General features: G+C 42.9%; 9 protein-coding genes across 9 annotated transcripts; 3 read left to right on the top strand and 6 right to left on the bottom strand.

Moving 5' to 3' along the window:
• Window positions 1-282: 282 nt before the first annotated feature.
• SS1G_01147 (predicted protein) lies at window positions 283-762 on the bottom strand (the record flags this gene model as incomplete). Its single annotated transcript, XM_001596904.1, has 2 exons — window positions 283-313; window positions 650-762. 2 exons carry the CDS (start codon window positions 760-762, stop codon window positions 283-285), a joined length of 144 nt encoding a protein of 47 aa, XP_001596954.1.
• A 515-nt stretch (window positions 763-1,277) lies between these two features.
• Window positions 1,278-1,687, bottom strand: SS1G_01148 (predicted protein; the record flags this gene model as incomplete). Its single annotated transcript, XM_001596905.1, has 3 exons — window positions 1,278-1,298; window positions 1,370-1,433; window positions 1,674-1,687. 3 exons carry the CDS (start codon window positions 1,685-1,687, stop codon window positions 1,278-1,280), a joined length of 99 nt encoding a protein of 32 aa, XP_001596955.1.
• A 601-nt stretch (window positions 1,688-2,288) lies between these two features.
• On the bottom strand, window positions 2,289-2,577 carry SS1G_01149 (predicted protein; the record flags this gene model as incomplete). Its single annotated transcript, XM_001596906.1, has 2 exons — window positions 2,289-2,370; window positions 2,510-2,577. 2 exons carry the CDS (start codon window positions 2,575-2,577, stop codon window positions 2,289-2,291), a joined length of 150 nt encoding a protein of 49 aa, XP_001596956.1.
• Window positions 2,578-4,098: 1,521 nt separating this feature from the next.
• Window positions 4,099-4,706, top strand: SS1G_01150 (hypothetical protein; the record flags this gene model as incomplete). The annotated part of the gene is made up of 2 exons (XM_001596907.1): window positions 4,099-4,408; window positions 4,534-4,706. 2 exons carry the CDS (start codon window positions 4,099-4,101, stop codon window positions 4,704-4,706), a joined length of 483 nt encoding a protein of 160 aa, XP_001596957.1.
• Window positions 4,707-5,725: 1,019 nt separating this feature from the next.
• Window positions 5,726-7,566, top strand: SS1G_01151 (hypothetical protein; the record flags this gene model as incomplete). The annotated part of the gene is made up of 2 exons (XM_001596908.1): window positions 5,726-7,414; window positions 7,462-7,566. 2 exons carry the CDS (start codon window positions 5,726-5,728, stop codon window positions 7,564-7,566), a joined length of 1,794 nt encoding a protein of 597 aa, XP_001596958.1.
• Window positions 7,567-8,375: 809 nt separating this feature from the next.
• Window positions 8,376-9,794, bottom strand: SS1G_01152 (predicted protein; the record flags this gene model as incomplete). The annotated part of the gene is made up of 1 exon (XM_001596909.1): window positions 8,376-9,794. The coding sequence occupies one exon, from the start codon at window positions 9,792-9,794 to the stop codon at window positions 8,376-8,378; it is 1,419 nt and encodes a 472-aa protein (XP_001596959.1).
• A 2,219-nt stretch (window positions 9,795-12,013) lies between these two features.
• SS1G_01153 (hypothetical protein) lies at window positions 12,014-12,751 on the bottom strand (the record flags this gene model as incomplete). The annotated part of the gene is made up of 3 exons (XM_001596910.1): window positions 12,014-12,519; window positions 12,570-12,639; window positions 12,701-12,751. The coding sequence occupies 3 exons, from the start codon at window positions 12,749-12,751 to the stop codon at window positions 12,014-12,016; spliced, it is 627 nt and encodes a 208-aa protein (XP_001596960.1).
• A 374-nt stretch (window positions 12,752-13,125) lies between these two features.
• On the top strand, window positions 13,126-14,032 carry SS1G_01154 (60S ribosomal protein L6; the record flags this gene model as incomplete). Its single annotated transcript, XM_001596911.1, has 3 exons — window positions 13,126-13,239; window positions 13,487-13,822; window positions 13,880-14,032. 3 exons carry the CDS (start codon window positions 13,126-13,128, stop codon window positions 14,030-14,032), a joined length of 603 nt encoding a protein of 200 aa, XP_001596961.1.
• Window positions 14,033-14,792: 760 nt separating this feature from the next.
• SS1G_01155 (hypothetical protein) lies at window positions 14,793-17,331 on the bottom strand (the record flags this gene model as incomplete). The annotated part of the gene is made up of 7 exons (XM_001596912.1): window positions 14,793-15,236; window positions 15,298-15,804; window positions 15,856-16,043; window positions 16,102-16,504; window positions 16,555-16,836; window positions 16,903-17,077; window positions 17,207-17,331. The coding sequence occupies 7 exons, from the start codon at window positions 17,329-17,331 to the stop codon at window positions 14,793-14,795; spliced, it is 2,124 nt and encodes a 707-aa protein (XP_001596962.1).
• Window positions 17,332-17,791: the final 460 nt, after the last annotated feature.

Consider the following 17,791-nt stretch of genomic DNA (forward strand, 5'->3'; position numbering starts at 1 on the left):
ACCGCCTAGGAAACGGATTTCTTTATCACGAACCGGCCAAGACTACCAACTAGGGCAAGCCACAAAGTAGCAACTAAATAAGCCACCACGATGTATAATATGATTGTTCTAGCCTGATATAATAATTAGCTCATAAATACTTATCAAGGGTGTTTTCGAAATGAACATACAGTTTTTACCACAGCGTCTTTAGTCTACAAAATATCAGTATGTGTCCGGGTGAGAATTGAAATGATAATGTCTAGAATCTACTCACAATTGAACACAGATCTTCCCAATTCTTTAGCTCTGTCTTCCCGGATGATGTTTGGTTCTATATACAAATCAGTACATTTGAAGGAATGAAAAATGGGCAAGTGGATGAAAGGCTAGTAACGAAAGGATGAGTTGGCCAGTGAACAAGCGAATCAACAACTGAATGGTGGGGTGGCCTGGCAGGCTAGATAATCAAATAGATGCATAAGGACTGTTGACCAGCTAGCTTGATGAATAGATGAATGGAAATTTCCTAACGAAACCGAAAAGAGTAATAAAAAGATATGAAAAAAGTCTGGAACAAAACAGGGAAAAAGTGGGTGGATTCTTACTTTCGCGACTTGACTCCATTTCTCGTCCTCCTTCCTCTTCCTCCTCCCTTCCTCCCACTCACTCTCTCTCCTTCCTCTCTTTCTCCTTCCTCTCTCTCTCCTCCCTCTCCTTCTCCTCCCTTTCTTTCTCCTTCGCTTCTAATTCTCGCTTCCGCCACTTCCTCGATCCGGGCATCTATGACCACGCATCTACGACCACGCATGTCAGCCGATGTCACAGGACTGAGTAAGTACCTCACATGATCATTGCTTCCGCCCAGCATCTGACAAAACAATGGAGCGAATTTTACTTCAGCTCTCCTAAAAAGGGTCCACACTAGTACCCCGCAAGCCGCACACGAGGTGTAAAGGCGCCTCTGGAAAAGCGTCACAGCTCCAGAGTCGGGCCAGCACCTCATTGACCACTACAGTCGTAGGCGTTTCCGGATTAAAGTTTTGTCACATAAGGGAACTCAAGTAGCTTCGCATAATCAGAGAATTTTCCCCTTTCCAAAGTAGGAAGGTTTATGGCCCACGGTGCCCAATAGATTCTTGCTTATGTCTGAATACACGAAGGCTTGATGTTGATAGATGGCTGTGATCCCATGCTGTCGTTTTACCCAATGTGGTTATGATAGGCTGGCAGACGCGAGGCAATGATAGTATGTGCGGAGTAGGTACTTACAGTCTTGAATGTGCCAGGAGGTGGGGCTACAAAGGGATGTTTGAACGCTGAGGGAGTCTACAAATTCTATTAGCATGACTATACAAGCGGGATAGACGGAGGAACAAATGACACGTACGAGATCCGCTAAATCACCTTCCACCGAATCATCTTCCAGCTCTGAGCTCTGCTGATTCCGTGTCCTAATGAACAAGGCAAAGGATTAGTAAAGTAATAAATGAATGACCGGATGCCCCTAAATAATTGAGCAGTGAACGAATGATTGTTTGAATCAATGATAGAATATGTGGATGAATGATTGTTTGAATGAGTGACAGAATATATGAAATTGTTCGAATCAATGATAGAATACATGAACGGATGATTGTTTGAATCAATGACAGAGTATGTAGAGGAATGATTATCTGAATAGACAGACTTACCTGGTGTTGGCCATTTCAATTAGTGATGTGATAGGATAAAATTGGCGATAATTGAATGTCTAGAGAAATTTTGGAAAGACATTGGAATTACAAGACATCTTATAAACGGATGCCATGATAGTTATATCGATAAAATGAATGGCCAGCTTTGTCCATCGTAGAACGCGCTAGCTGTAGATTATTTCGCGTAATCCGTATTTTCTTAACTTCAGATGGAAAATAGGAAGCAAAAGGTCATAAACATAAAACATAGGACTAAAAAATCAAAGTATCGAGCATAGATATTGTTATTCTCGGAATCGGTACTTCAGAAGAGGGCATAGAACAAAAGCTAATGCAACGGCGCAATTACCAGAATCTATGCCGTATTTATACTCTCCACGACAGCCTAGTACCGGGGTCAAGATACACTTACCGGATTGAAATAAATGAATGTTAGGCTAGCGCGCATACCAAAAGCAGTCTGTACGGATCAAACGTCGGCTTCCCAGTTCAGGATTACATCACATGAAAACAGTCCGTTCTGTGGAGTGGTGAGGGAACAATAATGCCGCTGCAAGCGAAAAAAATATCTACAAAATTCCAGAACATACAAAGCAGCCAATAATCCTATCGCTATCCCCAAGCGAAAAGAACCAATTCGAAGTTTACACCCATGATTCCCGACACAACAACACCAGAAATGGGCACCGTGTCGCTGAAGAGGGTGTTTGTTAGTCTTTAATGGTAGCTGGTTGGATTGAAGCAACGATGGTGTTGTCAAGAGCACACAGGGAAACGGCGTAGTAGATGGAAGGAACGCAGATAATCCACTCTATGACCTTCAGACTTCTAACTGGCTCTTCAACGTCGAAGTGTCAGCTCTTGGAAGCGCTCGATGATTGATCCAAAGTGCTTGTTGCATTTGTATCTTTTTCCACATTCACCTCCATACCAGGAGCTGAGGCTAAAGTTTCGTGATAATTCTGATAATTTCCATTCAAATTTGCGCGAGGTATGAGAGAAAAAGCGATAAAGTGGTTTTGAAGAAGAGTTTGATGGCAGATTTATCACAGAAAAATAAAATCCATAGCATGGAATTAGGGGTTAAGAGTCGGCTAAAAGTCTTGGCCCGAGATTTCTCGGGTAACGCTAATGCTTCGCTTCTACCAGTGTCCCAATGACAAAGACGATACATGCGTACAATAAATGTGAGCATGCAAACTTCTGGTTAGCTATTGGCCGATATCGATTAAATCCGGTGAGTGTCTCAGCTTAGCTAGAACAATCTAGGTTACTTCGGTAGGTACGCACGCATCTGCCGTGAGCAGGAGTATTCCTACACAAGGTAAATGATTATGTATGTGTTTCATCATGACTAATCGCTTGAACGGTACCTAGCCAGGACTTAGCATGGGGCTAAGCATGAATTATGTTCCATTCTTTTGTGTTTCATGGTCGAGCTAAGCTCATACCTAGAATTCCCTGGGGACATCACTAACTTGCGGAGTACAAAACTCCATAAAATGCATCATATGTATCGCAGGTATATTTGCATATACACCGCGAATCTTCAAAAGAAGTCTAAAAAGGCTATTAAGAGGTATTTTGACTAAACTCATATTTTGATAACCAACAATGTCCTCCATGATGCATCCTTCTCATTGGAGAAGACGGTCTACTTGCACGCTGCATCACCAAACGATTTCATCAAAAAATATCACTGTTAACCCAGCTATCCGCAATTCAAGTCAGATCTCAGAGCTTAGAGGGTTCGGTGCTTCATTTACCGTTTGATCAATCGAGATTATCTAAGACACTTGTCTGGAGGACAGCAAATCCCATTACAATCTCAAACGAGCTTGGTTTGAGACTATTTCATAAAGGACCGAACAAAGGTGCATGAGGTTTTTCTGAGAATAGTCGAAATAATAATACTTGGCATGTTAGCTTGGCATAAAGACATGTTCATCTCATTACTGGTGTTCCCACATTTGGTATTCACTCTCAGCCACTATCCAACAATGCCCTAAAATAATCTGGCAGCCAAATGCAGCCCTTCACCATCCATCAACCACTCAGTCATTTTTTCAAACAACTAGAGACATTCGATCATGGGTACCATACAGATTAACCATGTAGAGCTTCCGTCTTAGTTATAGGGGTTAGCTTGCTAGATTATTTTTTCAAGGCTGCGTCAGTTCTTCCAGTCTCTTACTATGGGTTGTCACCGACTAACAACAATCGCAGCCCATTGCATCAAGACATTACTGTCTTTTCAACCACCTGCTCTTCGAGCAAAGCAATCATGGACCTTATTTGCAAGCAGAAATTGCCTCGACTCCGGCACCAAGCCCGACAAATTAGACCCAGACTTCAAGGCATTTGCCATTAGACAAATAAGTTTGTCCGTTTTTTTAAGCCATGTTTCACTCAGTAGTACAATATGTTATATCTAACATCACTTTCGAAGAGCGACGAGGCCATGAGAGAAGCAAGAGAAGAAGATGTCCATGTACTTGGAAAAAAGATGGCCGGAACAAGCGAAATTCTAAAAACCAAACCGCGTCTCGCATATGATTTGCCTTACACAACTGCTGTGATTAAGGAAACGCTTCGCAAGGCTCCAGCTGCATCAAGTTCTAGACAAGGATATGCAGGTGTCACTCTTATGATGACAAAGGTAAAGCATGTCCTACCGATCGTGCAGTTTACTTCGAAGACCATGGAGGCATGCAACGAGCACCTAAGTTCTGGTTTAAACCCGAGGAATTTCTTCCAGAGCAATGGATGGTAGACACAGGTCACGAGCTGTAGCCCGTGCAAGGCGCGTGGAGGCTAGCTGAGTACGGACCAAGGAAGTATATTGCTCATTGTTTAGTGATGATGAAGTCGAAGGTTTTGTTGGCGTATACTTCAAAAGAGTTTCTGCTCGAAGATGCATATGAGAGATATGATAAGGCTCATCGGAGGGAAGGATTACTGACGTACAAGGGAGAAAGGACACGTCAGAATGAGGAAGCAGCAGCACACCCGAGTACCCATTATGTCTAGTGAGGATGGCAAATTTTTGATTTGGGGAGTCGGCTAGGATAAGCTGTAACTTGAACTGTCTGTGGATTGGTGGTAGCAAAGGTCTGAGCTGGAGATAGCAATAATTTGAATAAGTTAGGTTTATTGAGTGGGAAGACATTCTGAAAACAAAACTGCCTCTGCCTAGGAAATGTGATGCTTGATGTTATCACTACGATCTTGACTATGATCATAGACGGAAATAGATAAGAACTTAGTGATTATTTTCTCGAGAAAGCTAGTATCATGAAGCCACCATGATGAGGCCGAAAATTTGTGCTCTTGTCTAGAAATACTTATGTCAATTCAAATACCTTTAATCTCCATCTCACTCATCACCAATCCTGGTCCTAGGTAAGGTTATCCTATGTAAAGTATGTGCTCATGGCTCCGTCAAGAGGCTACTGTAGACCTTTACCTTTATCAATACTAGGAAAAGATTAGTATTCATAAACAAATACAAATCTTCGACACTACATCCAATAACTCCTTTTCCGTCAGAAGTCTGCATGTAACACCATGGCCACTGGTCGGCTTTCAAATAGGTTCATAAGATTTACTACAATACTTGTAGTATATCTCTAAAATGGTACACAGTGGTAATAATTTTGTAGCTCTAATATAGAAAATAATAAATAATGGATTTTCAAGGCATATACAGCACTTATTAAACGCCATCTTAAGAAAAATCGGAGGAAGATCATGTTGAGATCCACGCTAACCTAGTTTGGACTAGCGAGGTTTCTTGACCAAAGATCCCAAAGTGCTCCAGTCTGACAATTGATATTCTCGCGACGCGTTCTGAGATATAACCAACGATCTTTTGGAAACACCATACAATACCCCGAGACTGCGCAACTCCTATGGTTATGATCGCATAACTCCGCAGCTTGTTATGAGTGGCTTTTGAGCTGTTTTCAAATACAAAATCGTTCTTTCGCACGCTCCAAGGGCCGATTGATCAAATTGATACTTTCAATATTTATTAATTCAATATCAAAATGACTACTCGCAACCCTCCCCAGTCTTTTATTTCGAGTTATGCTCCACGATTGCGCACATATGCAAATTCACTACTCACGCCCGTCATACAACCAGCGACAGCTGTTGCGGCACCACTGGGTCGGACAACCAAGAGAGGAACTACGGCAGTAAATTATGCGGAGGATGGATACGACTATGAGGAGGATGAAGATGATGAAAACAAGAGAAGGCCTACGGGTTTAAGGAGTTTACGAAGGGAAGATACTGGACAAGCAAAGCAAGATCCCGCAGACAAGGTTGGCAAGGAAGCTACTGCGCCAGTAGAGGTTCAGGGAATATGGAGAGATTGGATGGGCAAGCAGAGGCCTTTAAAGACCGACATGCAAAATTATGCACAAGTAGCATTGCCATTGACGTTAATCCCGATTCGAATCGACCTTGATATTCCTTCCTTCACGCCTCCTGCGCCTCTACCAGTTCCTGTAAATATTCAAGTCTCATACCCTACGATTGATACCTCCCTTCCTGTATACAAGCCGCAAGAGTCAACAGTGCCGTATCGCTTGAAGGATGTGTTTTTGTGGAATTTACACGAGACATTGACGACCACAGATCAATTCGCGCAAACCATGGTACAAGATTTGGACTTACCAAACAGAGGACAAATGGCGGCGGAGATCAGCAAGCAGATCCGTACACAGCTCGAAGAATACGCTGGTGTGGCCCTTCATCCCCTCTTTCATTCACAGCAAACGGCAACGGCAAACGGCACTGTAAACACCATCAAACAAGGACCATCATCTCGGGATGCTTCAAACACACCTGCTGCTGCGAGTGGAAATGCCACCCCAATGCGAAATGGTATCGGTCAATCTAATGGATTTTCAACCCCTGCTAAACCTACCACTGCACAATCGCAAGATATTACCGCCACTGCTACCTCGATACCACCCGATTCTGATGAATATAACCCGGATGACATGTACCGTTGCATCATTAATTTAAACATCAACCTCTCGAATCATCTCTACACAGACAGGTTTGAATGGTCATTACTACACCCTCCAGGGACAGCTGAAATTTTTGCAAAACAGACATGTGCAGATCTTGGATTACCTGGTGAATGGGTCCCGGCCATGACTCACGCCATCTATGAAGCAGTTTTAAGGCTGAAAAAAGAGGCATGTGAAAGTGGTGGTTTGGTTGGTGGTTACGGAGGAGATATACCCAATGATGCTGCACATGGCAAGGATGCTGGATGGAGATATGATAATGAACATCTAGCAGATGAATGGGAGCCAAAGGTTGAGATCTTGTCGAAAGAAGAAATTGAGAAACGTGAGGGAGATAGAGAGAGGCAAATTAGACGAATGAGGCGAGAAACCGCTCGATTTTCCTCGAATTCTGGGATGGCAGGCGGTCTTCCGACGCCTAGTGAGAATAGAGGATACTTTGATGAGCCACCAGCTGAAGAACGTATGGGACGTGGTGAGAGGAGTAAGAAGAAGAGACGTTTTAGAAGTCTTAGTCCATTGGGCAGATCTGGGACACCCGGTGGAAGAGGCACACCAGACACTGGTGGTATTAGTGGGTATGGTGGAGGTGGTAGTCTTACTGAGTTCGAGCGGAATAGTTGGAGATGCTCTCACTGCAAAGTCTGGGGAACATCAGTTTGGTGTGTCAGGGACGGACCTTCCGGCCCAAGAGTAAGTTACCTTCATTTTTGGATGATCACAATACTAATAATTTTCAGACTCTTTGCAATAACTGTGGATTCCTGTTTGAACGAGATCGCAAATTACCTCGATCGGCCAAGGATCTGCACAGACAAGACATCCGCTCAAGTGATTACAGATGAAGACAGTTCCACTGTTTGTTGCATAAGCAGGTATGGCAGATTTCTGCTTTAATTTTCATGGATTTAGGGATGCTTGCTTTACTTGGAGTCTGAGATGGGGAGCTTTATATCACATGGCGATGTGATAATATGATATGGATCACAAATGATTTACTTCTGGCACACAGTGAGGATATGTTTGAGTAGGGATGGAAAAGTCATTTTCATAGAGCAATGGCTTTCTAAAAAGAAACTTTTGTACAATAAAGAGCTTAGGCCAATTAATGAAGTCTGATCAGGAATATGAGCATGAGACTCTTGCATTCATTGAATATGTGAATGCATCGTAGTAAAGATTCTTTGGGTATCTTGCAAAGTGGTAAATTAGTTCATGGGTGATTACGATGTAAGATCTTACATCCTTGGCCTTATCTACTCTGCTATCTATTATTTACAGAAAAGTCTTTTTGTAATTACACTAGAAAGTGAGTAACTCCAGCTCCCGTGTTCTCAACCAATGTCGGACTGAGAGCTGGGAGGTGTAACATCAGACTGGCAGAGCAGCTCAATCAAGCTAGTACTGAACCCTGTACTGGTAATAAGCCGTTCTCGGAAAGAAAGAGAATAACTTCTTAATCACCATCTATACGCCATATTCAGATATCTGGTTGCCCCAACCTGAAATACATATAAATGAATCAAAGCAAGTAATTGATCCATAGATATCCGTATCCCTATCCCTATTAAACCAACCCATTCAACCACCCAGCCACCCACCCAGCCACCCACCCCAAACCCAATAACAGCAAAAAGAAAAATCCTCCAAAAATCTACCCATCCATCTTCGTCTTAGTCTTCTTATTCGCCTCCTCCCCATTCTGATCCCGATCCATACTCAGTTCCCTAGCCCTCTTCCCACTATCTTTCGAAGCAAGAGCAGACATTACACCTGCATTTTGTTGCGCTTGTGCTTGTACCTGTTCTATCTGGCCTTGAGTCTTTGCTGCCTCTGGCTGTGTGGTCTTTTTTGTTTGTTGCTGGGTGGGTGCTTGTGCTTGTGCTTGTGCTTGCGGTTGTCTTTGGACAGGCGTCTGAGGCTGGGTTTGTCTCTGTACGATAGTAGGTTGAGGCTGTGCCTGTGTAGGAGCGCCGCTGGCTTGAACCTGAGCCTGTCTCTGCGTATTCCCTTGCATTGGTGGCATTATCTGTCGTTGTTGTCCGTATCCCTGTCCCTGATTCTGCGCCTGTGCCTGTGCCTGAGCATGCGCAGCTTGCATATGATTCCTATTCTGCGCATTAAACTGAACATTTGCCTGCGCCATCAATCTCTGCGAATGATTCTGTGTCACCATTGCTTCAGCCTTAACCTTTTGACCCCAAGCCCTAACAGCTTCTTCTCCGATTACATTATTTTGACCATTTATCGCAACGGCTGCCATGACATCAATACGGATCCCGCGGGGTGTCCCTTCCTGGTCGCCCATTGGGAGACCACGTGTACCTTCGGTGACGGATTTCAGAGCGTTGAGTACTGCGTCTGTGATGTTTTGTATTTGAGGGGAGGGGTGTAATGTGATTATGTTGTTATCGCCGGTGATTGTAAGAGGGGAGCTGATTTGGAGATGTAGAGTGCTGGTTTCGTAGATTTTTTCTCCCTCTTCTTCTTCTCCTTTTTGCTCTCCGCTAGCTGATTGTGCGTTTACTGATGCGCCGTTAGGAGGAAAAGGGTGTGGCATTCCTCTTTGAACCCGGTATTGTGTGGGATTGACGGCTTGACCGGTGGTGAGAAGATGTTGTAGAGCTGGATCTATGGGGAGACCTTGTAGTTCTAACCATGATGGATTTTGGTTGGGGTAACCGGCTTCCTGTGTGTGCATTTGTTGGTTGTGTACTTGCTGCTGCGCTTGTTGCTGTTGAATCTGATTCCGCTGCACTTGCTGACTATTTAGTTGCTGTTGAGTTTGATTTCGCATTTGTTGGTGCTGCCTTTGCAAATGTTGCATTTGCTGCTCTTGTGTATGTTGCCCCTGCGCCTGTTGTTGACGAAGCATACTAGGATTTGGTTGCTGCTTCATTTGTTGCTGCGTCTGTGTGCCTCCCGGTCTTGTTCTTGGATTATTGATGGCAGGCCCTGGGTTGTTCCCCGCAAAAGCATTGTTAGGAGTACCACTCCCGTTTATTGTATTTGAAGTGATTCCCAAGCCTTGAAGAATTGGTGGAGGAGGGTTACCTGCGCCAGGGCCAGACATGTTGGAGATGCTAATATGATTGGTACAGAAAGGATATTCAGCAAGCTATAGTAAGATGCAGTACGTTAGGAGGTACAAGTTAAGGTTGTGAAAAGAAAGCACGTATATTTGTTTATATCGAATGTCGGATAAAATCTTGAACTGAAAAACTTTTATGATGTTTTTTGGAAGATAACGGAAAGTCCGAGAACAGTTCTTAAGCGACAATCTAATAGAATGGCTGTATTGTCTGATGTTGAAAGATAATAGGAACCGTAAATTGATTTCACATTCACTAGAATAGGTAGAAAACTGTGTCTATCAAAGATGAAAACTTTGAAAATCTGACTCCCAATAGTAAGATATGATTTCTTCTAGACCATTAAAGTTGAATCTTCAACAGAACAGAAGAGAAGCATGTATATTTCGTTCTCGATATTTAGGATAAAAGCTCCTATCAGATGACAAGGAACCACTAGGTATGGATCAATAATAGTATAGTGAGCCTTCATCCAAAGTAAGTTGAAGAAGATGAATTGAAATTCTTATCACTAAATAGCAGAAAGAAAAACTCTATTGATGTGATTAAAACAGAGTATCATTAATACAGCCAATATCCTCTAGCAGCAGACAGGATTGTGTAAATGCGTACTTTTCATATATCAAATAAAGAGCTGCTATACACTTTAGCCGGTCTGAAACTCTTCAATATATGAATTCTAAATCCAGCCAGCCTACAATAGCAAAAAATCTATGAATAAGAGATGAAGGTGATGGTTCTACTTCATCCGACTAATAGCACCTATGGCGTTAGGTGTTCGGCAGCTGCATGAACTAATCACTTTTCTCTGCGGAATGCTAGAAGAATACCATAGTGGTCAAAGTGAGTTTATTAATTACCTGCCTAGAGAGAAGAAGATGAGTAAAGATAGTGATTTGAAAAGGTATAACTATAACCAGTACACTTAGTGATGTGAAGTGAGGATCAATATGATGAGAGAATATCAGTCTTTGCTGCAACGTCATAAAGGGAATGGTCATTCACCAAGGATAAGCTTAGTAAGCTGGAGACAATCGCTGCTGCAACGTCCAGAGGCAAATGGCCAACTGTGAGAACAAAACTATGATGAGTTGTCGGTGCAGTGTAAAAGCAATTTTCGAGAATGATAGATTCATGGAAAGATACATGAAGCAAGCTAATGTCACCTGAATAACCTGGTATGATGCTTGACTATCACATTCAATGACACTTCATCCCCTCATCAAAATGCCACCACTATCAGTACTAACTAACAGCTTATGCCTTGAGATACAATCCTAGGTATCATTTATTTTTTCATCTTCGGCCTTGCCCACCAAATCCCCAGTCAACATCAGTCACCCATGCAAACTGTTCTTTTAGTCATAACATATCATGAATTGGTATCATCTCAAGTCACCACACCATCGCATCTACCCGCCCTATTTTACACCGTCCTAAAGAAAAGAGATTGCGACTCAATACTTCATTTCTTCTCTACTGACTTCTTAACACCCTCAACAAATGACTCGACCGCATCACCACCTCCCAATGGAACACTTCCTCCCTTGACCAGCCCGTTATTTTCCAACTTCACTCCCAAGGCATCAGCAATACTAGGCAAACCACCATCTCGAATTGCCATAGTCAAACTTCCTAAGCTCTGATGAAATTGTGGACTCCTGACTACTCTCTTCAATACTGACTTCTTTTGATCCAAGCTCAAAGCTTCTATTGCAGCAGTCGCAGTCTGAGACGTCGGCTCAGCCAATTCAAGGGACGATGCGGATTCTTGTGCAAGTTGTAGGATCGTAGGTGGAAGATAGCTTAGGAGATTATCCACTTGGGCTAGGGTTGCAGCGTCAATCGATGGGATAGTTACTGCATTTGGTAAAAGGTCCGGTAAGGTAGTGTACATTTGACCTTGTGATTGTTGTTGCATGCCAGCCCCTCCAGAACCTTTCAAGGAATTAAGAAAGTTTTGAACAACAGAGGCAGCATCTGTTGGTCCTGAACCAGCACTACTCACATAGTCAGCGCAGGGTTCTTTGCAAAAGCCAATTTAGATGGCTTTGTCATTTCTGAAATTCATTCGCAAAACGTAGCTGTCTAGATGTACAAGAACTATATGGTATGATCATCTTTGAATCTCCCATTGTACCAACCAACGCCACATGTTAAAAGTGCTAGGGTACTTTGTAAACAATCGATGGGAATTAACCTACGCTCTTCCACCATCAGCTCCAGCCTCCCTTGAGCTTGCGCCTTCTTCTCTAACATCCCCACCAGTTGCATTTGCTCCAGCTCCTCCACTTCCACCTTGATGTTCGGATGAATTACCATGGCCTTCAACATCCTCCATCGTTTCGTCCTGATCATCGTCTCCTCCATCAGCCCCTCTAACTTGTGCGATTTCTTGTTCAACATTGACCTCCTCTCCTTGCAACAATGTATTCACAATTTGTCCAATCTTCAAGTCTCGGGGACTGAACCAACTTGGATCTCCATTTCGCGCTTGAGGTTTTGATTGCATCCAGAAAAGATATCTTTGAGAAGAGGATAAGAACTTGAAAACGAGTATGCGACCATTGGTTTTGGCGGTTGCTTCATCAGTTTGTTTGGAATCGTAAGGTTGAAAGATGGCATCCGCTGGTGGCACTATCAAATCGAGGTTGTCCTCAGCATCCATAGGTTTACTTCTTTCGCGCCATTGAAAATGCATAAGTCCTTTCACACTATTAGTAATATCCATGTCCTGCGATTTAAATATAACTTACCATCTTCAGCCCAAAGATAGATATAACCAGGAGTTGGGTCAGGCTTGACTTTATGAGGTTTACTTGATGTCTGATGGAAGTAGAGATATTAGCTTTATGTTTAACATGAAGAAATGTACGAGTATACATACATCAAGATCACACTTCCCCGCCTTAAATGTAATAATAGGTGAGATAGACATCTTGTTGGTCTTGGATAGCTGTTTGTGACAGGTATATTGTTAAACGGAACAGCTTCAATAGGTAATAAAGTGGAAGCTTCACTCTAGGCGGCCGGAGCTTCGCAATAGAACTGTCCGGGTGGATACCATTAATGACGCGACGCTAAAGATTGAATCAATCTTCCAACCTTATATTAACGGCAAAACTTCTACAATCTTAGATAATCACCAGATCACATGATACACAAATCATTAAGCGAATTGAAATTCCAAGTGTAGTGCCGCAGGTTTTAGCCCTGCTTCGATTTCTGTATCGGAAGAACATCTCGACTTTTACGACCAGCGACCAGCGACAAATTTTACGACAACTACCCACCAACGGTTCCTTCTTCAAGATGTCGGCAACAGAAGCTACCCAGAAGAAGACCTTCGGAAAATCGACTCGGGTCGTTTCCAACGAGAAGGCACAAAAGTACTACCCGGCGGAGGATGTCTCAGCACCAAGAAAGGTAAATACAAAAAGGAACCCATTTTTGCAAGAAATAGCAGAGCATTGGTTGGAGTATTTTCGGTTTTGGAAAATGAAGCGGCGCGAAAATCAATATATGTGGAGTTTGCGATCACAATTGCAATCTGCAGATATATGTTTGATTTTGGTATCAACCAAATCGTCATTACATTGCATAATATTGCACCGCATTTTCAGGCATTGCTCTCTGGTGTCAGGAACTTTGTAACTAACAATGAATTATCCAGGTCCGCAAATCCATCAGACCATCCAAAGTTAGACCATCCCTCGAACCCGGAAAAGTCCTGATCCTCCTCGCTGGTCGTTTCCGTGGCAAGCGTGTCGTTCTCTTGAAGGCTCTTGACCAAGGTGTTCTCCTCGTCACTGGCCCATTCAAGGTCAACGGTGTCCCAATCCGCAGAGTTAACGCTCGTTACGTTATCGCCACATCTACCAAGGTCGATTTGGAGGGTATCGACTCGGCAAAGATTGAGGAGCTCTCAGACCCAAAATACTTCGCTAGAGAGAAGTCAGAGAAGAAGGCATCAGAAGAGGCTTTCTTCAAGCAAGGCGAGAAGCCAGAGGTAAGATCTTACAATGGGGATACGTCACAATTACATAAATTTAATAAATCAAAACAGAAGAAGCAACCATCCTCCAGCCGCGCAGCAGACCAAAAGACCATCGATAAGGCCATCCTTTCCAGCCTCAAAAAGACCCCAGAACTCGCCAGCTACCTCGGTAGCTCTTTCAGCCTTCGCAAGGGTGATAAGCCACACGCAATGGTATTTTAAATATGTGTGTTGGAGATTGGGGGGAATGGGTACATTTGGGCGCGGATGTGGGAAAATTCTACAATCAATTTGACGAGTCGCTTCTTTGCATCTTGACCTCGGAATGGGCAATGGTCATCTCATTGTGAAGGGCGCTTTGTAATCAGATTTGCAATGATGAAGAAAACCACAAAGCAATGATATGTTTTTTTAACGCGGATGATTGTGAGATATGTGATTTGGGGTGATTTCTGGCAGGTGAGGAACAGGGATGAAATTTGGGATGTAGGCTTGCAGTTCAAAGGATGATTCTGTGACGCAACTAGCGAGCAAACACACGTGCATGTGAAAGACCAGGAATATGTGGTGTCCTAAGCGCAAGTCAATCATTTCGAGCGTGTCAAGGGGCATGTACGGAGGCGATATAGTATCTACAGCCCATTTGACTTGAGCCTTGTTCTACTACACCTCTGTTTTGATTCGTCATAATAGTATTATCTCTAGTCATCTAAGGATCTGATATGATTTCGTCTTGACGTGTTGATACCTAAGTACCTATCTAATAAGAGGACCGCCATAGTTCCAAGGATTCCCAGCTAGCCAAAGCTAAACTGGAGTGGTTCTAGTTATAGTTTTCCACACCAATATTAGTAGCCACACCATCTCGGTTTCTGAGACATGTCCTTACTGATATGCGTAAAATCCATGCAGTAGCCTGGTCTACACCTATCTCGCTACCTTCATTGGCTTTTCGTTCCCTTCTTTCCTCCCACTTCTACATCTAAACAGCCCTCTCCACAAAACTTTTAATCATCCCCTCACAACTCGCCTCATACTCTTTCAATTCCACATTTCCACTCTTCTCATCCAGTACCGTATTCGCCTGCACGAAAATCTTCCTCGGTTGTTTGTTCGCCAACACCTGATCTCTAACATTCTTACCCCAATAATCTAAATCTACGAAACACATTTTGTTGTATAGTTTCACACCGTTCTCGACATCTGCGATGGATTTATAGATGTGTAGTTTTTGGAGATAGGATTCGACGGCTTGACGACCGATGGTGGGGATGAGGTGGCGTTTGAGGGAGATGGTTAGGTCGGAGAGGTCGGGTTTGCTGTGAGTGAGGGTACAGAAGGATTCTGGGGCTGAGAGGAAACATTGGAGGATAGAAAAGCGCGCTTGAGAATGGGCTTGGTTCCATTTAGTGGAGCGGGGATCCCACTGGTTGTTGTGTTAGTGGTTGCTTTGGTTTTAGTAAGGAGGGGGAGGGAGAAAAACATACCAGTTCTAAGGAGCAAATACCCATTCTAGCCATAGATAACCAAGATGCATATAAAACGTCTCCAGCTTCACTATTCATATCAGGTGTCCCATCACCATATCCGAAAATCTTAAGAACCTCGAAATCGCAACCGAGAGCCATAGCGATAGCCTCAGCTCTACATTCTTCATAACTTGATGCCACACTGCCAAACACAGATCCCCATGTTTGTCCAGGCTTATACCAAGTAGTGATTGGCTTCCCGGTGAGAGGGTTGGTGGGAGGATTTTTGATATCAAAATTGTAAACTCCTGGTTTCGTTTCTTGGAGTAGTTTACCAGTTCCATGACCCAGAAGCTCGTGAACTCCTACTTGTACCTCGAAGGCTGCATCGCGATATTTGGAGAATACTTCAAGATCTTCATCTTTAATGAAAGGAATCTTCTCATTGGGAGCTTTGGCTGATAGTACATTTCCCAATGAGACATTCTTAAAGCCTTCAGTTTGTCTGATGTCGTCATAATTTGGCTACAGTGTTCATCAGCAAATTAATGACTCCATACTTCTGATGCAACGTACAATGTTTATACCTGCGGGAATTCCAGAACCAGCAAAGGTCAAAACTTCTAGACTTGTGAAATCTGGACTCAAAAACTTATCCTTCTCGAATTCTGCACCCCAAGGTAATTTAGGAATGAGGCTTTCAGCTGCATTGACAAGACCACCAAAGGCACGTGTGCGTTCAGCATTTACCATGGCAACAAATCCTAATCACAGGAGGTGTTAAAATCGTTGGCCCGATAATTGAAAACCATCAAGACATACCTTGGAATTCAGCTCTCACACCCTGAGGATCTCTCAAAGTTTCAATAAACCCAATGTTAGATTCAACCGAAGGACCCTTATCTCTAATCCAATATCTTTGTGAGTCTTTGAATACGTGTGATGAACCTGTTTCAAATGATTTGGCATATGCCTCATACATATCCTTCTGCGTATCATTGGCGGCATTCTCGGCAGCTTTTTTGCAATCCTCAGCAACTAAAGCCAACTCTTTCGAGTAATCACCAAAGATGAGTTTCAATTTAGTGCCCTCTAACGGTTCCTTTTCAATCACGAAATCGGTTTCATTGCCGATATCACTGCCTTCAGGAGGAATACTCGTAACAGCCGAGGCAAGCAAAAGTTCGAATGATCCTTCCGGAGTCTTTCTCAATCTTGTGTTTTCCTACTTAAAGTGTCAATGGTGAATGGGTTCAAAATAGGTAACTCACTTACCACTAGCAACCCCTTTTGTTCCAAAAATTCACCAACTGCAACGATGTCAGATTTGGTGATGTTGGTTGAATCAGGATAGTAATTGGTCAAATGTCCATCATCGGAAAATCCGAGATGCATTAATCCAGAATTTTGAGTTGGAAAAATAGCTCCTTTAGTAGCTTCATAATGTTGCTTTGCCTTTGGGGAAAGCGCAGCTAAAGCATCGAAGACTTTCTCGTCACATCTTGGAATAATCTTGGAGTCACCAAAAGACTTGTAATTTCCGCAGTTACCAAGGAACTATGATAAGTTAGTTATTGTTTGTCATTCTCTTCACTATATGCCTCATGAAATCATACGACTCACCTGAGCGCAGTACTCTAAGAAAAATTTCAGATCTTCGTCACTGATGCCGGCTTTTTTTTGAGCAGAACCCCAGTCACCATTGATGGATTTATGAAGTTCAATAATGAAATCATAGATATCTTCAGATTCTGGGGAAACTTGTCTCAATGTGATACGAGTTCCATTCATAGATGCTCTGTCGTATCATGTCAGCTGATTTGTTTATAGACGCGTTTCCATGCATGCTTTATGCCAGAGCCAAATTCTCATAATATGTGAATTTTCATGATATATGTACACGTAATTCGAGTTTGTTTGAACATACCTGCTAATATAATGAGCGTAACGTTTTTCTTTATCAGAAAGCGCCTCGAAATGCTTCTTGATTTCAAGCTGCACGATACTAGGAGGTGTATCCGCAAGGAAGTTTTTGAGTTCCTGAGTATTCATTGTGGAGAATTGTCGTTGAACTTGTTGTAATCTATGAAATGAAGACGGTATCATAAGACGTTGAGAGAATGAGGTGGTGTTGAAATAGCGGGGAAGGAAAGGACGGAGAAGACAGTGAGGCTGACGTGGGGTGGAACAATGAACCAATGAATACGCATGTTTCAAGCGCCCTGTCAAACATTTGGACATACTTATTAGGTGATAGTTTTATAGATTACTTATTAGTGCATATCATACTACGAGGGTTCAGTGAATGTTACGTGACGGTTGTTATCCCACTAGTGGCTCACGTGCACTAGCCCTGTATATAAAGACCTTCTTACTTAGAATCTTCTTAGTTCTTTAGTTTTAGATTCTAAGTGATTGAATTGACTCCGTTTACGACTTTTCCGTCACAGTGAATTCTTTTTGTATGGAGAGATAGATCATTGATACCTATGTACGTGATAGATATTTTATA

Source organism: Sclerotinia sclerotiorum, genomic scaffold (genome assembly GCF_000146945.2).
Source record: "Sclerotinia sclerotiorum 1980 UF-70 scaffold_2 genomic scaffold, whole genome shotgun sequence".
In the NCBI taxonomy this organism is placed as follows: domain Eukaryota; kingdom Fungi; phylum Ascomycota; class Leotiomycetes; order Helotiales; family Sclerotiniaceae; genus Sclerotinia; species Sclerotinia sclerotiorum.